Source organism: Plutella xylostella, chromosome Z (genome assembly GCF_932276165.1).
Source record: "Plutella xylostella chromosome Z, ilPluXylo3.1, whole genome shotgun sequence".
Classification (NCBI taxonomy): Eukaryota; Metazoa; Arthropoda; class Insecta; order Lepidoptera; family Plutellidae; genus Plutella; species Plutella xylostella.
In genome coordinates, this window is record NC_064012.1 from 7,965,628 (window position 1) to 7,987,455 (window position 21,828).

At 37.0% G+C, this 21,828-nt stretch overlaps 1 protein-coding gene across 1 annotated transcript; it reads right to left on the reverse strand.

Annotated features, from left to right (window-relative positions):
* Positions 1 to 9,332: 9,332 nt before the first annotated feature.
* LOC119694782 (N(G),N(G)-dimethylarginine dimethylaminohydrolase 1) lies at positions 9,333 to 19,969 on the reverse strand. The gene is made up of 5 exons (XM_038121940.2): positions 19,396 to 19,969; positions 11,833 to 11,932; positions 11,297 to 11,394; positions 10,307 to 10,546; positions 9,333 to 9,619 (listed from the first exon to the last, which is right to left on the reverse strand). The coding sequence occupies exons 1-5, from the start codon at positions 19,657 to 19,659 to the stop codon at positions 9,512 to 9,514; spliced, it is 810 nt and encodes a 269-aa protein (XP_037977868.2). The 5' UTR covers positions 19,660 to 19,969; the 3' UTR covers positions 9,333 to 9,511.
* Between the last annotated feature and the right edge of the window lie 1,859 nt (positions 19,970 to 21,828).

The following is a 21,828-nucleotide window of genomic DNA, read 5'->3' on the forward strand; positions in this document are numbered from 1 at the left end:
GTGTTGTTGCATAAGAAAAGGCTGACAGAAGTTTAATCAACATTGAAAGAGGATAACAGGGGCAACGGGAAGAAAGAATGAAATAAAAAGTTAGCAGCATAAATGGTGAATTTGTATGGGGGCACCTGAAAATCGTCCAGATGCCAGCATCTCACCTAGTTCATTTTGTGTGTTGTTGCATAAGAAAAGGCTGACAGAAGTTTCATCAACATTGAAAGAGGATAACAGGGGCAACGGGAAGAAAGAATGAAATATAAAGTTAGCAGTTAACTTTTTATTTCATTCTTTCGTCCCGTTACGCCTGTTATCCTCTTTCAATATTAATGAAACTTCATTCAGCTATTACTTATAAGTCGATACACAAAATAAACTTGGTGAGATGCTGGCATCTGGACAACTTCTAGGTGTCTCCATACAATATGACGTATTTCCACCAAAATCAGTTATAAAGTGGCCCGGCTTCCCCTGCTATCCTCTTTCAATGTTGATGAAACTTCTGTCAGCCTTTGTTTATGAGAATATACACAAAATAATCTAGGTGAGATGCTGGCATCTGGACGACTTCCAGGTGCCCCCATACAAAGTCACCATTTAGGCTGCTAACTTTTTTTTTCATTCTTTCGTCCCGTTACCCCTGTTATCCTCTTTCAATGTTGATGAAACTTCTGTCAGCCTTTTTTTATGCAACAACACACAAAATGAACTTGAAGAGATGCTGGCATCTGGACAACTTCCAGGTGTCTCCATACAAAATGACGTTTTTCCACCAAAATCAGTTATAAAGTGGCCCGGCTTCCCCTGCTATCCTCTTTCAATGTTGATGAAACTTCTGTCAGCCTTTGTTTATGGGAATATACACAAAATAAACTAGGTGAGATGCTGGCATCTGGACGACTTCCAGGTGTCTCCATACAAAATGACGTATTTCCACCAAAATCAGATATAAAGTGGCCCGGCTACCCCTGCTATCCTCTTTCAATGTTGATGAAACTTCTGTAAGCCTTTGTTTATAGGAATATACACAAAATAAACTAGGTGAGATGCTGGCATCTGGAAAACTTCCAGGTGCCCCCATACAAATTCACCATTTAGGCTGCTAACTATTTAATTCATTCTTTCGTCCCGTCACCCCTGTTATCCTCTTTCAATATTAATGAAACTTCATTCAGCTATTACTTATGAGTCAATACACAAAATAAACTAGGTGAGATGCTGGCATCTGGACAACTTCCAGGTGTCTCCATACAAAATGACGTATTTTCACCAAAATCAGTTATAAAGTGGCCCGACTACCCCTGCCATCCTCTTTCAATGTTGATGAAACTTCTGTCAGTCTTTGCTCATGAGTCAACAAACAAAGTTAACTAGGTGAGATGCTGGCATCTGGACAACTTCCAGGTGCCCCCATACAAAGTCACCATTTAGGCTGCTAACTTTATATTTCATTCTTTCTTCCCGTTGCCTCTGCTATCCTCTTTCAATGTTGATGAAACTTTTGTCAGCCTTTTCTTATGCAAAAATACACAAAATGAACTAGGTGAGATGCTGGCATCTGGACGACTTCCAGGTGCCCCCATACAAAGTCACCATTTAGGCTGCTAACTTTTTATTTCATTCTTTCGTCCCGTTACCCCTGTTATCCTCTTTCAATGTTGATGAAACTTCTGTCAGCTATTACTTATGAAACAACACACAAAATAAACAAGGTGAGATGCTGGCATCTGGGCAACTTCCAGGTGTCTCCATACAAAATGACGATTTTCCACCAAAATCAGGTATAAAGTGGCCCGACTACCCCTGCTATCCTCTTTCAATGTTGATGAAACTTCTGTCAGTCTTTGCTCATGAGTCAAAAAAGAAAGTAAACTAGGTGAGCTGCTGGCATCTGGGAGACTTCCAGGTGCCCCCATACAAAGTCACCATTTAGGCTGCTAACTTTATATTTCATTCTTTCTTCCCGTTGCCCCTGTTATCCTCTTTCAATGTTGATGGAACTTCTGTCAGCTATTACTTATGAAACAACACACAAAATAAACAAGGTGAGATGCTGGCATCTGGACAACTTCCAGGTGTCTCCATACAAAATGACGTTTTTCCACCAAAATCAGTTATAAAGTGGCCCGGCTTCCCCTGCTATCCTCTTTCAATGTTGATGAAACTTTTGTCAGCCTTTGTTTATGAAAATATACACAAAATAAACTAGGTGAGATGCTGGCATCTGGACGACTTCCAGGTGCCCCCATACAAAGTCACCATTTAGGCTGCTAACTTTATATTTCATTCTTTCTTCCCGTTGCCCCTGTTATCCTCTTTCAATGGTGATGAAACTTCTGTCAGCCTTTTCTTATGCAACAACACACAAAATGAACTAGAAGAGATGCTGGCATCTGGACAACTTCCAGGTGTCTCCATACAAAATGACGTATTTCCACCAAAATCAGTCATAAAGTGGCTCGGCTACCCCTGCTATCCTCTTTCAATGTTGATGAAACTTCTGTCAGCCTTTGTTTATGGGAATATACACAAAATAAACTAGGTGAGATGCTGGCATCTGGACGACTTCCAGGTGCCCCCATACAAAGTCACCATTTAGGCTGCTTACTTTATATTTCATTCTTTCGTCCCGTTACCCCTGTTATCCTCTTTCAATGTTGATGAAACTTCTGTCAGCTATTACTTATGAAACAACACACAAAATAAACTTGGTGAGATGCTGGCATCTGGACAACTTCCAGGTGCCCCCATACAAAGTCACCATTTAGAATGCTAACTTTATATTTCATTCTTTCTTCCCGTTGCCCCTGTTATCCTCTTTCAATGTTGATGAAACTTCTGTCAGTTATTACTTATGCAACAACACACAAAAATGACGTATTTCCACCAAAATCAGTCATAAAGTGGCTCGGCTACCCCTGCTATCCTCTTTCAATGTTGATTAAACTTCTGTCAGCCTTTGTTTATGAGAATATACACAAAATAATCTCGGTGAGATGCTGGCATCTGGACGACTTCCAGGTGCCCCCATACAAAGTCACCATTTAGGCTGCTAACTTTTTATTTCATTCTTTCGTCCCGTTACCCCTGTTATCCTCTTTCAATGTTGATGAAACTTCTGTCAGCTATTACTTATGAAACAACACACAAAATAATTTAGGTGAGATGCTGGCATCTGGACAACTTCCAGGTGTCTCTATACAAAATGACGTTTTTCCACCAAAATCAGTTATAAAGTGGCCCGGCTTCCCCTGCTATCCTCTTTCAATGTTGATGAAACTTTTGTCAGCCTTTGTTTATGAAAATATACACAAAATAAACTAGGTGAGATGCTGGCATCTGGACGACTTCCAGGTGCCCCTATACAAAGTCACCATTTAGGCTGCTAACTTTATATTTCATTCTTTCTTCCCGTTGCCCCTGTTATCCTCTTTCAATGGTGATGAAACTTCTGTCAGCCTTTTCTTATGCAACAACACACAAAATGAACTAGGTGAGATGCTGGCATCTGGACAACTTCCAGGTGTCTCCATACAAAATGACGTATTTCCACCAAAATCAGTCATAAAGTGGCTCGGCTACCCCTGCTATCCTCTTTCAATGTTGATGAAACTTCTGTCAGCCTTTGTTTATGGGAATATACACAAAATAAACTAGGTGAGATGCTGGCATCTGGACGACTTCCAGGTGCCCCCATACAAAGTCACCATTTAGGCTGCTTACTTTATATTTCATTCTTTCGTCCCGTTACCCCTGTTAGCCTCTTTCAATGTTGATGAAACTTCTGTCAGCTATTACTTATGAAACAACACAAAAAATAATATAGGTGAGATGCTGGCATCTGGACAACTTCCAGGTGTCTCCATACAAAATGACGATTTTCAACCAAAATCAGGTATAAAGTGGCCCGACTACCCCTGCTATCCTCTTTCAATGTTGATAAAACTTCTGTCAGTCTTTGCTCATGAGTCAACAAACAAAGTTAACTAGGTGAGATGCTGGCATCTGGACAACTTCCAGGTGCCCCCATACAAAGTCACCATTTAGGCTGCTAACTTTATATTTTATTCTTTCTACCCGTTGCCCCTGTTATCCTCTTTCAATGTTGATGAAACTTCTGTCAGCCTTTTCTTATGCAACAACACACAAAATGAACTAGGTGAGATGCTGGCATCTGGACAACTTCCAGGTGTCTTCATACAAAATGACGTATTTCCACCAAAATCAGTCATAAAGTGGCTCGGCTACCCCTGCTATCCTCTTTCAATGTTGATGAAACTTCTGTCAGCCTTTGTTTATGGGAATATACACAAAAAAAACTAGGTGAGATGCTGGCATCTGGACGACTTCCAGGTGCCCCCATACAAAGTCACCATTTAGGCTGCTTACTTTATATTTCATTCTTTCTTCCCGTTGCCCCTGTTATCCTCTTTCAATGTTGATGAAACTTCTGTCAGCTATTACTTATGAAACAACACACAAAATAAACTAGGTGAGATGCTGGCATCTGGACAACTTCCAGGTGTTTCCATGCAAAATGACGATTTTCCACCAAAATCAGGTATAAAGTGGCCCGACTACCCCTGCTATCCTCTTTCAATGTTGATGAAACTTCTGTCAGTCTTTGCTCATGAGTCAACAAACAAAGTTAACTAGGTGAGATGCTGGCATCTGGACAACTTCCAGGTGCCCCCATACAAAGTCACCATTTAGGCTGCTAACTTTATATTTCATTCTTTCTTCCCGTTGCCCCTGTTATCCTCTTTCAATGTTGATGAAACTTCTGTCAGCCTTTTCTTATGCAACAACACACAAAATAAACTAGATGAGATGCTGGCATCTGAACAACTTCCAGGTGTCTCCATACAAAATGACGTATTTCCACCAAAATCAGTTATAAAGTGGCCCGGCTACCTCTGCTATCCTCTTTTAATGTTCATGAAACTTCTATCAGCCTTTGTTTAAGGAAATATACACAAAATAAACTAGGTGAGATGCTGGCATCTGGATAACTTCCAGGTATCTCCATACAAAATGACGTATTTCCACCAAAATCAGATATAAAGTGGCCCGGCTACCCCTGCTATCCTCTTTTAATGTTGATGAAACTTCTGTCAGCCTTTGTTTATAGGAATATACACAAAATAAACTAGGTGAGATGCTGGCATCTGGACGACTTCCAGGTGCCCCCATACAAATTCACCATTTAGGCTGCTAACTTTTTATTTCATTCTTTCGTCCCGTCACCCCTGTTATCCTCTTTCAATATTAATGAAACTTCATTCAGCCATTACTTATGAGTCAATACACAAAATAAACTAGGTGAGATGCTGGCATCTGGACAACTTCCAGGTGTCTCCATACAAAATGACGTATTTCCACCAAAATCAGTTTTAAAATGGCCCGGCTACCCCTGCTATCCTCTTTCAATGTTGATGAAACTTCTGTCAGCTTTTTCTTATGAAACAAAACACAAAATAAACTAGGTGAGATGCTGGCATCTGGACGACTTCCAGGTGCCCCCTTACAAAGTCACCATTTAGGCTGCTAACTTTTTTTTTCATTCTTTCGTCCCGTTACCCCTGTTATCCTCTTTCAATGTTGATGAAACTTCTGTCAGCCTTTTTTTATGCAACAACACACAAAATGAACTAGAAGAGATGCTGGCATCTGGACAACTTCCAGGTGTCTCCATACAAAATGACGTATTTCCACCAAAATCAGTCATAAAGTGGCTCGGCTACCCCTGCTATCCTCTTTCAATGTTGATGAAACTTCTGTCAGCCTTTGTTTATGAGAATATACACAAAATAATCTAGGTGAGATGCTGGCATCTGGACGACTTCCAGGTGCCCCCATACAAAGTCACCATTTAGGCTGCTTACTTTTATTTCATTCTTTCGTCCCGTTACCCCTGTTATCCTCTTTCAATGTTGATTAAACTTCTGTCAGCCTTTTCTTATGAAACAACTTACAAAATAAACTAGGTGAGATGCTGGCATCTGGACAACTTCCAGGTGCCTCCATACAAATGGACCATTTAGGCTGCTGACTTTAATTTAAATAAGTTAGAATTATGGTAATTTTGACAATATTGTTTCGTATTTTTTTTTATTAGCATATAGTACTACTACTATACACAACGTAAGCCTTTGCATACGTTTTAATTGAATAAGAACAGGATGAGTGAAGTGACCATCTTAATTTGGTCGCATATTCATAGGCTGCTAACTTTAGGCTGCTAACTTCACGCAGGTAAATATGTACTTTAACCTTATCTTGGTTGTCTCAAACGATAAAATAGTAATTACTATTTATTCTAGTTAATTTTGATTGGAATCTTTCAGTTTTATAGGAGTATGGTAATATTTTAAACAATTTTACAATCGGCATTACTTAAATTTGACTTTAAGTACATAACAGATTTCGTTCACGATTCTTATGAATAAAAAATAAATAAAGCTTCATTTTAACAAAACGTTTGCGGCGTTATTTAACTAGATACACTAAGGGTGACTTGCACCAAACACTTAAGTAATCGAAATGTAATCTATTGCTTGCTTGCTTTGACACTATGCTCATCATAAGAGAGCTATCTTATATTAAAATATGTTTGGTGCAAGCCCGTCTAAGACAATAATATTAATACAGAGATATTGAAATAGAATACACACAGATTTAAAACCACATAAATGTAGACACGCTTTTATCAGATCTAGATAATAACTGTTGAAATCTCGCCAACTTACACAAAATCAAACACAAGTCAACAGTGTACCTACATTCACATATTATTTTTATACAAACAATAATTTTACATTACGGAACTGCGTATTGGAATGGAATTTTTTAAATAATTGCATTAAAAATACGATTTTTAATCTAAATACTGGATAGCTAAGCTACATAAATATTGGAATGAAACATGTTAAAGGTCAAAGATCAGTCTTCAGGGTTGAAATCAGAACGTGGAAGAGGTAGCAAAAGCAAATTTTAGTCTTTAGATAAATATACAATAGGATATGAGCGAATCTGTGGTCTGGATTTTTTACTCAAAAGGAATACGTTTGAATTCATATTGAAAAAAAAAAGTGCTGCATGAATACATTAATGAACCGATCCAACGATGTTAGATCAACGAACGTGGCTTTACAACGGCATTAACTAAAATAAAGCAATCTACTAAAAGTGGTTGTTTTTCTGACGACGTACTGGTTATTTCGGAGCGCTTGGTGTGACGTTATAGGCTCGTATCACGGCTCAGAATAAATAATAACTCAAGCCTACGTTCAGTTCTATGGGCATGACGCGCGGATCACCCAAAATCTTCGTCGGTTTTTCTTGCGCTTCTCTCTTCGTCCTCAAGTGCAATAGCAATAATAAATTGCCAGTTCGCGCGTTGTGAATCGGGACGTAGTAAAAAATACGAGTTGCTTCAATGGAAACCGATCGTGAACTATGTCTATCGCGAAAAGCGAGAGCGGTCAGCGCGTGGACAGCTGGTTCTCCAACTCGTTAGGTAGGAACGGTGTTAGAGCAGAGTCGTGTAAGTAGGCTTGGGCTATGAGGGTGGAAGACCAAGAAAGAATTAGAAAGAAACACCTATATTACCTGCACACAAATATCTAGAGTGGGTAGTGAATGAATGTATGACAAAGTATAGAGAAAATATAACAGTGACAGTTTTGAAAGTGCTGAATTAAAAAATATTGCTTTCAGATTCGAGCGTGAAAACGTTCCTCAACCAAGACAAGTTGCCGTAGTGATATGAAAGCTACATAGCGAGATAGGTTGAGACACGGTGCCCGCCTTGGCACTGCCACCAGCCTTGCTTATACATAATAATATACAGGGTGTTAACTAGAATGCGTTTGAGCGGGAAATGGGGGTTAGTATTAGTCTAACCAAGCACGTTTCTAAGAAAAAAAACATCAGAATCTCGAATATTTATGTTTAAAGTCTAAAGTAAAGTGGAAAGTTTTACCTTAATCAAAAACATGGTCACCCTACACAAACACATAACCAATGAGACATTCGATTGCAAAAGAACACACACTGTAAATTTGTTATCAACTTCACTTTTCATAATTTATTTGATGTAACTATGTTTGTAATTAATTACACAGTAGGTAATAACAATTATTAAATAAAATTGAAATTATTCATGGTAATATGATGGTAATTAATGACATACTAATCAATGCTAATCAACAATTAAACAGCTGATTGTCATAAAGTTTGATAGATCGTACAGAATATAATTTATGACTTTCTAGGAGCTCAGAACAATAATTAAACCTTTTTACTCAGAATAAGGTAAGCGTTTAGTATTCACCCTTGATACTCACCACATTTAATTTTTCTTTTATTACCTAAAGATGCGTACAGACCGGCCCAACGAACGCCCACCGATGGACATTTATCATACATAATACAGGGGCAGATTGAGCAACGAAGGTCAACAAAACCCGTTCGTTGGCGTTCGTTTGGCCGGTCTGTATGCAGCTAAAGTTTGCACAATGCATAACAGGATGATAACAGGGTCTACTTCAATGACGAATTGGTTTACTTACACTCGCTCATCTCGATTTGTGTTGTGTACTTGCGATTGAGACGTCTTTGATGACGAATAGTACGGAAATCCTCATAATAAGTATGGCCTCACTTTAAATACCAGTAGAATAATAACAATCTCGCGTATCATAACCATCGAGTATTTATGATAGTCATTACCTTCTCTGTGGATCTAGTCTGTCAGTCAGTCATTGTTGTTTACTTGTTTACAATCATTTTTTACAATTAAGTATTACCTAAAAGGGAAAAGGTACCTACAATTCTATCTTTTGATTACTAAGCCTTGTTCCTCATTTCGTTTTATGTTGTGCTGTGCTGTGAATACGTGTGACCTATGTTATGAAGCATAAAATGAAAATGTTCTGTATTCATAAAAGATAATTGTGTATCAATAAAGTGATACTTATGGAGTAAAATGAAATGTCTACAATGGATTGGGTACTTTGAGTACCCAAAATCTCGGTAGGTACCTTGACGATGTAACTCCACGAGTGTGGTGCAGATGCACGCATACTTTTTTATTGACCTTGGCTTTGAATTGTTTGGCCTTGATCTTGGCTTTCAAGTTCATGGTCATTCTGTCAAACGTACCTAAACCTGAATAGGGTGACTATGAAATTTTAAAATGTACTAAATAAAACTGTTTTATGTTGGTCAGCTTAAAGCAAATAAAATACGTTTTTTAATGTCTTATCGTGTTCAGTATCATCAGCTGTATCTACCATTTCCCGCTCCAACGCAATTAAGTTAACACCCTGTATTAGTAAGCGATGCTGCTTAAGGAATCAAGGATCACTAATGTGTCGGTGGTAGTGCGGTAGCAGGTCACATTCTATGCAGACGAAGAAGGTACCCGTTTCTTTATTAATGATTTATCAACGTAATATTAGGACCTACATACAAACGACGGGATGCAAATCGATTTACTATAATTCCAGATTCTTTAAGTTTTTCGAAGTAGCAGGCAGCAGGAGGTAAGTCCATTGGAAACCTTGGCCAGCTCTGAGAAGCAAATGGAGCGTCTGGCGTAATCGATTTTTTCACAGAAGACCTGAAAACAAATTATGACACCAATACATATATAGTTATTTATAAAAGAAGCATACATTATGGTTATGCAGTAGTTATGCATTAAATAAGTAACTAGATTGATAGCCATTCTAAAGGTACCAAAGGAGATTGGCCAGATCTGACTCGCTTTGCGTAAGTTAGCAGCCACTTACCAAACCTATTTTAGTTCATTGATAAAAATGTTTACTATGATAGGTATATAAAACATGAGGTTCTGAATATATTATGGTTCTAAATTAAATGCGTTAAAAAAAATCGTTAATAATTAAAAAAAATAAAAAACCGACTTCAAAAAACCACTAAAATGTAAGAAATAATTTAAGGTGCGGTGACAAAGTAATCTGAAGAAATATGGCACCAACTTCAAAAAAGAACAGTTCCTGCTTAGGTATATTTGTACAGTCACATACGAGTAGAATTTGTGTAAACCTTAAATTATTTCTTACATTTTAGTGGTTTGTTGAAGTCGGTTTTTTATTTTTTTTTAATTATTATTTTATTTTATAGTTTTTAGTTTATTTGCAATAATTTTCAATCAAAAGTAAGGTGAACTACTTTATAAAAAAATTATTTGCCAATTTTCAAAAGTCGTACGTACAACAAGAGGTGGTACCACGTTTAGGGTTATGATACACTTTTTTTTAAAACCCTGTATAAAATGTAATACCTTGAAGGAGTCTGGAATTTCTTCAATGGCGCGGTGTACAAGTGTACCGTTCAAGTAGAGGCAGTTGGCTGCCTCATCCTCGGGTACTGTAAGGGTCTTGTACGGGAATGATGCCTCCCTCTCCATTTTCTTAAGCAGTTCTTTCGCCTCTTTGCTTTCGCCAATGCAGAGGATTGTCTCAACGTCATTAGAACCAGCAATACTAATGTATTTTTTTATATGTTGTGCATCTTTAGGTAACTGTAAAATAAACGAGCCATAGTAAAAATAGTATATAAAATAATCCCTTCAGCCGTAAAAAATAACACGGGTAATAGCACTCAATAAAACCACAGATTAATGAATATTTAGTCACTACTAAACTGGCAAGACGAATGGGTAAGTAACAAACTTTCATTATTTAAATTTTAAGTGTTATTTTGTACCCTTTGAATCGACATCATTGTGACTGCTAAACTTTGTGCCTTCTGAATTGCTACTCTTGATTATGTTCTATTCGTCTGATTTAGCAATATCTAGTCAATCTTGCGTCTTATGCTGATTCTACTGTATGTTCGGTCAGCTTCATGAGTAGTTCACGTTTGTTTTTTTTTTTTTTCAAACTACCCACCTAACTAACCTACAATGTTACCAATGAACAGCCAGTTTTTGAGTTTGACAAGGTATCAAAGTATGTACAGTATGTAGCTACTTATGAAGCTGACTGTAAGTACATACTACTCAATAATAAACAGATGTCATAACTTTAAGGGCGCCTTCAAATTAGTCGCTAATTGTCGCGCGGAAGCAGCGCTGCCGCAGCGCCGCAGCCGCGCTGCTGTTTAAATTCCATATAAATTATTAACGCGCGACTGCAGCGCTGCTGCGGCGCTGCGACCGCGCATCTTTTAAATTACAAAATTTATATGGATTTTGACAGCAGCGCTGCAGCAGCGCTGCTTCCGCGCGACAATTAGCGACTAATTTGAAGGCGCCCTTATAAATATTAACCTTAATAGGTGTGCAAGGGAACTCCGGGAACGCCTCGGCGACAGCACTAGCACCAGCTTCATTACTGGTCTCGCAGATACCGACAAAAAACTCGCTACCTGAAATAAATAAATGAAATACAAAATATAAGTGGGTGGTAAACACTAATGGCTAAGGCCGCGAGACCGATGGCGAATGAAAATACAAGATCTTATACGACTTGACCAAAAATAATTAAGTTGTTATGCACCTTAACTCACAATTGACCTCCTGATCTCCCGTTGTCTTCGTTCAGTATAATTAATAATAAATTTCTTTAGCCTGACATCATACTTGTACCTGTACGGTCAGCTGCATAAGTCATAAGTAGCTATACACTTCTGTACCTTGTAAGAACCGTCAATGGTTTAATGAATGGATATAGGCGGTTTCAGATTGACATGGAACAAAAGTATATAGCTACTTATACAGCTGACTGTACTGGCTGTATGGTTGCAATTAGAGCTTTGTTCGCAAAGTAAGGTGAAGCCGCAATAACGACATAATAATTCACTAACCTGTAAAAAGTACGTCTGAACCAATTAATTTTGCCTCGGGATCCGTCACTTCCACGATAGTTTGTCCTAGCTTCCGTAATGCTCCTTTAATAACTCTTGACTGTAAATAATATAAAATAAGATAGAAATTGGAGACTTTTAAAATTAAATCTATTCAATAAAAAAAACGGCCAAGGAGTCGGGCACGCACATAAAAGGATTCGGTAGCCATAGGATGGGCCGACCGCTTGACACAAAAAAACCGACCAAGAGCGTGTCGGAGACGCATATTAAACAGTTCCGTAGCCTTAACATGGGCCGACCGGTTGAAACAAAAATATTTTTCATACATTAAAATTTAGTTAGGACAACTACACGTCATAAAGTTGGTCGAGTTTTATAAAAATAAAAACGATGAATGATACAGAGTCCGCTATAGTACTTGCTTGGACCTCCAAGCAAGTACTATAGCGGTAGGTAGGTACATACCTATGTACCTACCTCTACACATTTTTTTCAGAATTGTTGTAATAGTATTTCAAAAGCTAAGGGGAGGGGGGGGGACGCTCTAATTTTAACTTTGTATTAATATATCTCGAGACTGTGGGTTTGATACACATGGTTTGAAGGTATTTTTTGTTGTATTTAAAGACACCTTATAAACAATACCCCACACAATGTGGTAAATCGAATCTTTTTTGTAAGAAAAGTAAGAAAACAACAGGCAGTCCTACTCACGCAGAAAGGAACAGAAGAAAGAGCTACCTATAGCAGAAAAGACCCCTAGGCAACAAAGATTGCAAAGAAAAAGATGGCGAAAGAATTACAATGCCTACTATCCGAGCAAAAAGCAAGAACACAGGACTCTGGCTATGCTTGAGAAAAATACTGCGCCTGAAAATACCATCATTCCTGATAATGATGACACAGGGGACCTCTTCAAGATCCATTGCGACTTGCGAGTCGATTTTCGAGTATCTTAAGCACATCCAGAAAACTAAACACGCCTTCTCCTGGGCCATCGCAGCTATTGCGCAGCACTTCTCTGCAAGAACCTTTAACCGGAGTGATCTTAGAAATGCAAGAGAGCTGTGCAAGTCCGAGCTCTTCTTCATGTTTAGGTCCTCGCATGAGACGTTTGCGCTTCCAAAAAAATAAAGAAGTCAGCCAGCTTCGCAAAATCATCATGATCCTCAAGAAAAAGATCGAATGTTACCGAAAACAACATTCATATGTCTGCATGTTCTCATTATTCTGGCCTATTCCTCCTTCGTTTGGCAGGCTCAATAATACACTTACCGTATCTCACAAACTACTCGACAAAACATGAGGCAAATCACATATATAGTCATCATCGATTCCCCTAATCACGTGTTTACATCAAAAAGTCTAGAGTTCAATTTAAAAGTTTAAGTTAAATGAGACAAAAACCGTCGTATTGAAATATTTACCCAGATGTAATACATCCGTACATTTTTTCATATTTTTTGGACCAACCATTTAGCCAGCAGGGGGGAAAAGGGACACTTAAGTCGATCAAAAATTAGCACTTTGAACCTTAATATTAAACGTAAACCAAACACTGAATCAAAAAATGGTTTGAGCATACCTGTAACATTTTTGAAAGACCTATTCAACTGCAAAAAATATTATTCCCACTTTACCCGTTTCTGAGAATAAGGGTGGTGGTAACAGACAGACGGACAACAAAATCCTATAAGGGTTCCTTTTTTCCTTTTGAGGTACGGAACCCTATAAACTATTATTCTGCAGTGTATGACTTACTCAAGGATATACAGGGTGTAGCAAAAAGGGTATACTAAGCCGACACCTACATGTGCAGCATGGTATATCTAAGCCCAAAACTGAAATCAGAATTTCAAAATTTGCGTTTTTTTTTATTATTTTCCATAGGTTTCTATAGAAAATATGTTAATATGTTGGTCACGTGACTTTTTACTATGGAGAATGAGTTTTTTTTTCGCGAATTACTTTTTGCAACACCCTGTATATCCCAGCCGGAAACAGACAACAGAAATAACAAGAGTCTGCCCAAAAGCTAGAAAAGAAATAAAATATATGTCTGACTCTTAGAGAAATTACGAGCGGTGTACCTTAAGGCAGTGTATTGGGTCCATTATTGTTCCTCATTTATATTTTTAATGATCTACCTAAAAATATACCTCACGCTGATGACAGCACAGTGACTTAATGTGTAAATATTTAAATGTACGAATCCTCCTTCCACGCAGATTGTAAAAAGTACAGTCACTGACGGAGTAGATTTTGAAGGGTGCCAGAAACATTTGAATTCTCTACAAAACTAATTGGCACCCTTCAAATGCAGTGAGGTTTGTAAATGATAATAAATATCACTGTCATGTCAAATGTTAATCCACTACAAGATTCTAATGTCTTCAATATCATTTGTGTTATCCGCATTTACTCAAAGTCAAAACCAAAGCTGAGACTAGATCTGTTGGGCTATGTGCGGCACTTGCTTTGCTGCCGGAAGATAAAACGGAGGAGGGTTGGGAATAAATAAAATCTCACATTCCGAATACTCCTAAAATTCATAAAATTCTCAATTATTTCAACACTACTTGACTAAACAATTAATCTCTTAGGAAGCAATGGTCCGTATACAATATGTACAAAGGCAACGCAGTAACAATGTTGTAGAGAGCTATAACAATAGCTCGCTTCTAGAAAACATTATTGGATAAAGAAAGAGATGGTCCGCAAGAACCGGCTCCTCGTAGGAGTGAACATATAAATCGAGATGATTCGACAGTAAAATGGCAAATGCATCTATTACATTACATGGCGAAATAGACGTAGGTTATTAAAATAAATTGAATTATTTGTTTTACTGTACACATTGGCACCTCAACACTTATACAGGTATGATCATTACATTCGTTTGAACACGAGGAAAAAGTATTCCTCGTGGTCAAATCGTCGTGTACTGGAACAATATTATTAATAACATTTTATTATGTGGCAACACTTTGCGCTTTACTCGTATCGTAATTTATTTTCTCTCGCTCGTATGTACTAAAATAAAAATAAAAAATAAAAAAATACCGACTTCAAAAAAACCACTAAAAAGTAAGAAATAATTGAAGGTTTACACCAATTCTATGTGACAGTACAAATATACCTAAGCAGGAACTGTTGTTTTTATGGTGGTGCGGTGACAAAGTAATCTGAAGAAATATGACACAAAAAAGTATTTTCAAGTAAGTAGGTAGGTATTAAAAAACGGGTAGAAACCACACATCATTTCGTCATTCTATTTATGGGGAGTACATTTGTAGAGAAGTTACTCAGAACTACTTACTTGAAAATACTTTTTGGGTTGTTTTGCAAACACATAGAAGTAATCTGCCATCAGACAATGATAACGAATATTGGCGGCGTTCCCTGATAATACCATACATTGATTCACTCATTTCATGATTCATCGTTGAATATTCGATTCTCCCAAGAAAATACTCCGGCATTTGTTTTAAGTAAACTACATCCCTTTTATATGACCAAGACCAGCATTACAAAACTTACACGCAAGAACGCAGAATCATTCCAAGAATTTTATAACCTGGATATCACTAGAGAACCGAACCTTTAGCATAATTTATGGGTGAAGAGGGCTTTATCAGATTATCAATTAGGCCTTAATTGATCATCTTCTATGTCCCTTAATTGTTAAGGGTCATAGAAGTAGTTGTCTTTCGCTTTGTTGTTTAATAAGAAAGTGTCTTCTGAAAGGAATGCTTCAGTGGTTTGGACATGTGGAAAGAATGAATGATGAAAGAGTAACAAAGGAAATATATAGAGCAGAAGTGAGTGGAAGAGTCGGGAGGGGTCGCCCTACCCTAGACAGACGTATGTTGACCAGATTGGCGACATACTGAAAAAGGGCCAATTTAATAGTACCCGTCGTAACCGAGGAGCATGTACCTATGCATGAAAGTAGAAAAAAAGATTCTTGACGTGATTGTGAGGCCAAAGGATCAAATAGAAGAAGGAAGAGAGCAATAGTATCATCTAATTCCGATTCAGATGATAATGGCGATGTAAGAATAACGAAGCAGCCAGCTGTTACTATTCTTTCCAACGTAAAAGTAAACTATAAAGCTGAAGAACTGGCGAAAATGGTAAAAACTGCAAAATCTTACAATGTTTCTTCAGCAAACATCCAACAAGATTTTCGAGATCTCTTCTCGTAAGTAAACAAAGCCCCAAAATAAAATTTAAAAAATCAGAGTTGGAACTTGCTAGTGCAATGTTAATTATTGGATTTTTAATATATTTTAGTATTTTTTATTTAGTTGTATTTCATACTATAACTAAAAATTGTTAACTCAATTGATATTTTATGTTTTGTTTTATGCCTAAAGATTTATAAAAGTTATTGTGAGCCAAAGGAATAATGGAACAGACTATGCCTTTTAAAAAAGATTTTCAAGAATATTCAAAATATTCTTCAAAGGCACGGTCTGTTCCGTATTCAGTTACGGCCTTTTGATTTAAAAAAAACTTAGAACTTTGAAAAATGGTATTTAGTTGATTCTCAAAATGATGTCTGTTTCAAGTTTTGTTTCAATTTCAATTTATGTTGTATTTGATTTGAAAAAAATATTGAGTGTTATTAGTTTTTGGTTGATTCTCTAAATTATGATATGTATACAGAATGTAAATTACGTAATCCTGAAAAACTTTAGCACAAATGATCTACTGGCCAAAACGAGCAACTGTCCCTAAAAACATACCGTCTCAAATAATCTTTTTTTTCAAGCTCTCACACATATGAGGGTATGTTACTAAAGGAAACTTGTTCAGTTTTACCAATAGTTCATATGGTTTAGCTTTATGATCTTATTTACATTGTGTATATGTCGCAGGCATCTGGTTTAATCTTCTTTTTGATTGAACCGCTAGCCCGTTCATTGGATGGCGCTATTCAGTTGTATGACTGAAGGACAACTCGTCAAGTCGTTGATTGTAACGTTCGACATCTTGACTGAACGTCATTCAGCGAAGTCGTTGAATGGGATATAATATAGCAACTTTGTAATTTCTGGTTAGGGTGAACATGACCAGACAAGAGTCAACAAAAAGACTATGTTACAAAGCTCTTATCTCACAAATTAACTAAACAATAACAATAAACGTACCTTCATATTGTTGTTCATAACTTTCCAGTTTAGCCACAATTTTTTCTCTGAAACTATCCGCCCGCGGCGTGATAATAGGTAAATCCATGTTTTCACACTATTTTAACACAAATAACGCACTTTAAAGCTAATTTATTTTCAAAAAACTAACAATATAAGTGCTTTTTGTGTCAGCTGTTAGCTGTTAGACGCCATATTTGTTTTATTCACCACCTGACTGATTTTAAGTCAGCTAACTAGTTGGACGTTTTGTGACGCTTGTAGAATCAACATTCGGCCTAGTCATACAACTGAATAGCGCCATCCAATGAACGGGCTAGTGGTTCAATCAAATAGGAGATTCAACCAGATGCCTGCGACATATACATATTATACAGGCTGGAATTTAATCAGTGTAATTCCATTTAGGTCAATGTACCCGACATACTGAGTAACTTTCATTATGGGACCAACTCGGAAATCGCAAAAAAACACAGCTGTTCCATACATTTTGGTTGAGTAGGTATTTAACTTTACTGTGGAACAGCTGTTTTTTTTTCGCAATTTCAGAGTTGGCCCATAATACAAGATACTCAGCATGTCGGGTACATTTAATTGCTGAAAGGAATTACACTGATTAAATTCCACCCTGTACATAATATGAAACTTCAATTAATAAAAAAAGCCTTTTTTTTATTCTGTTCAAAAATTACGAAAATAGTTTCGTTTTAATTATTAAAAAATAGTGCTGATTAAATAAAAATTGTTTTATTTATTCATTGTAGTGTGATCGAGTCCTTATAGTTGTTTTTTGTTACATTTTTGTAACGTTTCCCTTTTGCTACGTTTTTGTTACATACAAATTTTGGCGATTTCACCCATATATAATATTATTAATTCTGTAATTAATAATTATAAACATAATACCAATGTGTAAAAAAAAGAGAAAAACTGTGGTCATGGTCATCTGAGTAGCCATCCTCCGGCACCTTAGTCCGTTCATCTGGGCACCCTCTGGTTCTCTCACGGACCACTGTACAAGTGGGTTGCTACTTTGCTAGTGTGTGTCGATAGCAAGAAATTTTTTTATTAACACAGAAAACAATAGATAAGTCCCGCAATTTTCTCTCCATCCTCTCTATGACTTAATAAAAAATTTATAACATAAGACAGCATGAACAACTTGGCCATTCTCGTCAGTTATCAAGTTTTGTAAATTGATCTTTCTGAAGCCCGATCCAATTTATTTTGCTTTTAAAAATGTGAATAGTTATTATGATATAATTAATTAATATTATACAATTTGTGTGTTAATAGGACATAATGGACATATTATGTCCTATTAACACACAAATTATTATCCCCAATGAACTGCGAGTAACACCATGGCGCACAGCTAGTTTTTGTTTAACTGTATTTTAGTAAATCATAAAAAACACAATACAATTAAACAATGACCCACTAAACCAGTAGTACCTATAGTAGTAAAGACAAACCTAACAACCAAGAGAGTGTTTGACATAAACTGAACTATGAGGATCTATAAACCAGAAGAATAATTAGGACAATTACCCAAATATCAATCAATAAGATGTGTAAATAAGTAAAGCAAGATGGAGTTTTCAAGTTCAAAGTTCAAGCAGTGAAAAGTAAAAGTGGGAAAAATGGACATGAGGCTGATGAGCTTGGTGAAATTCTTTTTTTGTTTTTCACTACTAAAACTTAACTTAACTTTCACTATTAAAACCAATTTGCACACCACAACCACCCTTAGATGTATGCTTAGCAACATAATTAGCTATGTCCACAAAGAACAATACAATGCAATTCAATAATGCACTGTAAAGAACAATTATAGGCTGAGCACTATTGGATACTGATGTCTGGTGTGGACCCAGCTATTGGGCATTGGCATCCCAGTAGATAACCTGAACTATCTAACAAGTAAATTGGTAACATTTTAAATTTAATATTAGTATGTTATGACCAAGTTACTTAGCATTGATTGTACAAAAACCCTGAAAGAATTGCATGGCAAAGGGGTGCATTTGCAATTTTTCCAAGGTTTTGCCCTACCACAAATCTATCAATCAATTATACCAATAATCAAACTTTGAAATGCATGTATTGAAAAAAGGTAGGCACTAGTGCGAAAATAAATGGGCCAGTTTCATATCAATATCCCATGCACAACTTATGTTTGTGGTTTTAAGAGTGAATATGTCAGCAGACTTCATGCAGAACAAACACAAATTGCTGGATTATATGATCAAGTTATACTATTTACTAAATACCTTTACCACAACACGACAATCAAGCTAGATAAGTACATGCCCAAAATGAGACACCAAACCATAATCACCAAATTCAAACAACAAGATCATTTTTGAAAAAATATGTTGGATCCAGAGTTTGATAAACTTACTTTTTGCTCATCAGCTTTTGAAGCCGGTTTTGTCAGTAAAGCAATGCCGTGACAGACAATTGCTAAGTCTTCTAAGACCACATTTGAGGGGAATGTTCCTCCCAGATCCAACTCAACTACATCGAGGTTCAGCTCCCGAAGGAGCCTCAAATAACAGTCGTGTTGCCTCCTGGCGTCACTGTAGTCGGGGCCCTCCCCAACTCGCAACACCGGCATGAACGTCCCAACAATCGCATGAGTATACTCATGCATTTTGAAATCCATATCGAAATAAATAAAATTACAAAATATCCTTTTTTCAGGAAGTAAGGAATACACGATTGTAAGTTGGTTGGGTCTACTGACCGTATCGGAATCAATGTGGTTGTAATCTTCCAGCAAATAAATATGGTAGGACTTAACTCAAGGATTTTGAGCCTACCGGGGGATGATAAAATAATTTCAATCGATTTCTCACAACAGAACTTTCAAAACAAATCAGAAACACCACTTTTTCCGTTTTCAGTGCTATTTTCATAGAGAAAAAGAAAATATATAAATGGCTGTTTTGTGTTTTCATCTGTTTTGTTTGCTGATTTGCTCTGCTCTCTGCTCTGCGTCTGGTTTTGTCTATGCCTACGCTCTATAATCAGTGGTATTGTCTATAGTTGTTGCGTCGGTTGTGTTGGCAACCTTGTCTGTCAAGCCTGTAATGATACCAGCTTAGCTATTTAATAACAGAAAGCTACATTTTTTTATCTTCAAGGAATATACAGTGAAACTATTAATTCATGAAATTAATGTTTGAGGAACTAAAATTTTCAGGAGCCTGGCACCATTAGAAAAGAAACATTTACTTTGAGTGGCTTATTTTATGAGACTAATTTGTTAACTTAAGCCTAATAATAAAGTAGACACTATGTTACAAACTAAACTACCTATATACCTATTATTATATAATACAAACTGACTTTTGTATAACCAAGAAATATTTTGCAAAATTAATAAAAAATTAGAGCCTTTAACTATGACCTATTTTGTCGATAAATTAATACATATCTACATACCGGTACATCACTATTGCATTTTTTTGACATTGGTTGCTAGGCAACGGCTATTAAATTAACAATAAACCAAGGCCATGACCAAAGGCGATCAAATCAGGAAATTCAAATATTCTATGAAATGAAGCTGTCATTTAGTATGAAGGATATAAGTAGTGTATAGTGCGACAAACTTATCTGTTCCGCTGAGAGCGAACTAAATTGATCCATATCTCATTACTTACTAATTAATTGTATATTGTAAAAGATTAGATGGGTTTATTAACACCGCAAGAGCGAATTAACAATACGAGCAAACTTAAAATCTTATAGAATTAAGAAATATTAGATATTTATGTGAGCTGTCACCGGAACAGATAAGTTTGTGGCACTATAACGTTATTTATGACCTTTATGTGCAGGGTAAAAAAAAGTTCCCAAGACATTTTTTGTAAACGCCTTGTGTTCAAAAAATAATTCAGGCAGTCGGCAAAATATTTTTAATAAACATAAAATAACCGAGTTTTTGGGGTAGCTTATTATAGATGTTGTGGCAGCACTGAAACCATTACTGCCAACATAACGCCACTATTATATTCAATAAAACCACAGTAAAGACGCCGACACACTAGCGGTCGCACGCACAGTGTGCACGGTCTTTTGGGACCATTCGTGCCAGAATGCTCTCGAACGTCTTTGTTGTTCAGCTTTCAGACGTCCGAGAGCAGACGGCTGACAGCCGCGTACATAAGCCGCGTCCGATGGCGTGCGCCGACCGACACATTAGCGGACGCGGCATCCGTTTTCAGGACTTTATAGTTTTACTGTAGGTAAGGAATGTACACTGTTCAAACTATCGGACGTAAGTCGCGGACGTAAGCTTTCAGACGTTCGAGAGCGATCTGGCACGAACTGTCCAAAAGACCGTGCACGTTATCAGTCGCGAACTGACAGCAGCGTCCGCAAGCCGCGTCCGCTAGTGTGTCGGCGTCTTCAGTCTCAAAAAAAAGAATCCAGAGCCGTAAAATCTTAAAAAAAAAAACTACTGACGTGGCGGCCGTGGCGCCCTCTAACTAAATAAATTATAATTTTGAAATTTTGACACTTTCTTCCTCTCTGTGTTTCTAGGGTTCGAAGTATCGGCGTCCGGTATCGATACCGAGTACTCATGTGGTATCGAGACGAGGGTATCGATACCGAAAAAGTATCGGTCCAAAAGTATTGATACTACCCAGTATCGAGTACTTGCGAAATAGTTAATTTTTGTACCTTCACCAGCATAAAAATCTACTTTTCCATTGCATTTTTAAAAAAAGTTTTGGTGATAATAGCAAATAAACACAAAATAAAATGCAAGACTCTGAGGTTTTAACGGATTGATTTTGTTTTAAGATCTTTTATGAAGGCCTAT

Coding starts and splice junctions, on each gene's coding strand:
- LOC119694782 (XM_038121940.2), bottom strand. CDS start 19,659: ATGGATTTCAAAATGCATGAGTATACTCATGCGATTGTTGGGACGTTC. Junction 11,933..19,395: donor CAAAAGCTGATGAGCAAAAA/GTAAGTTTATCA, acceptor TATTATTTACAG/TCAAGAGTTATTAAAGGAGC. Junction 10,547..11,296: donor TCCCTTGCACACCTATTAAG/GTTAATATTTAT, acceptor TTTATTTTACAG/TTACCTAAAGATGCACAACA.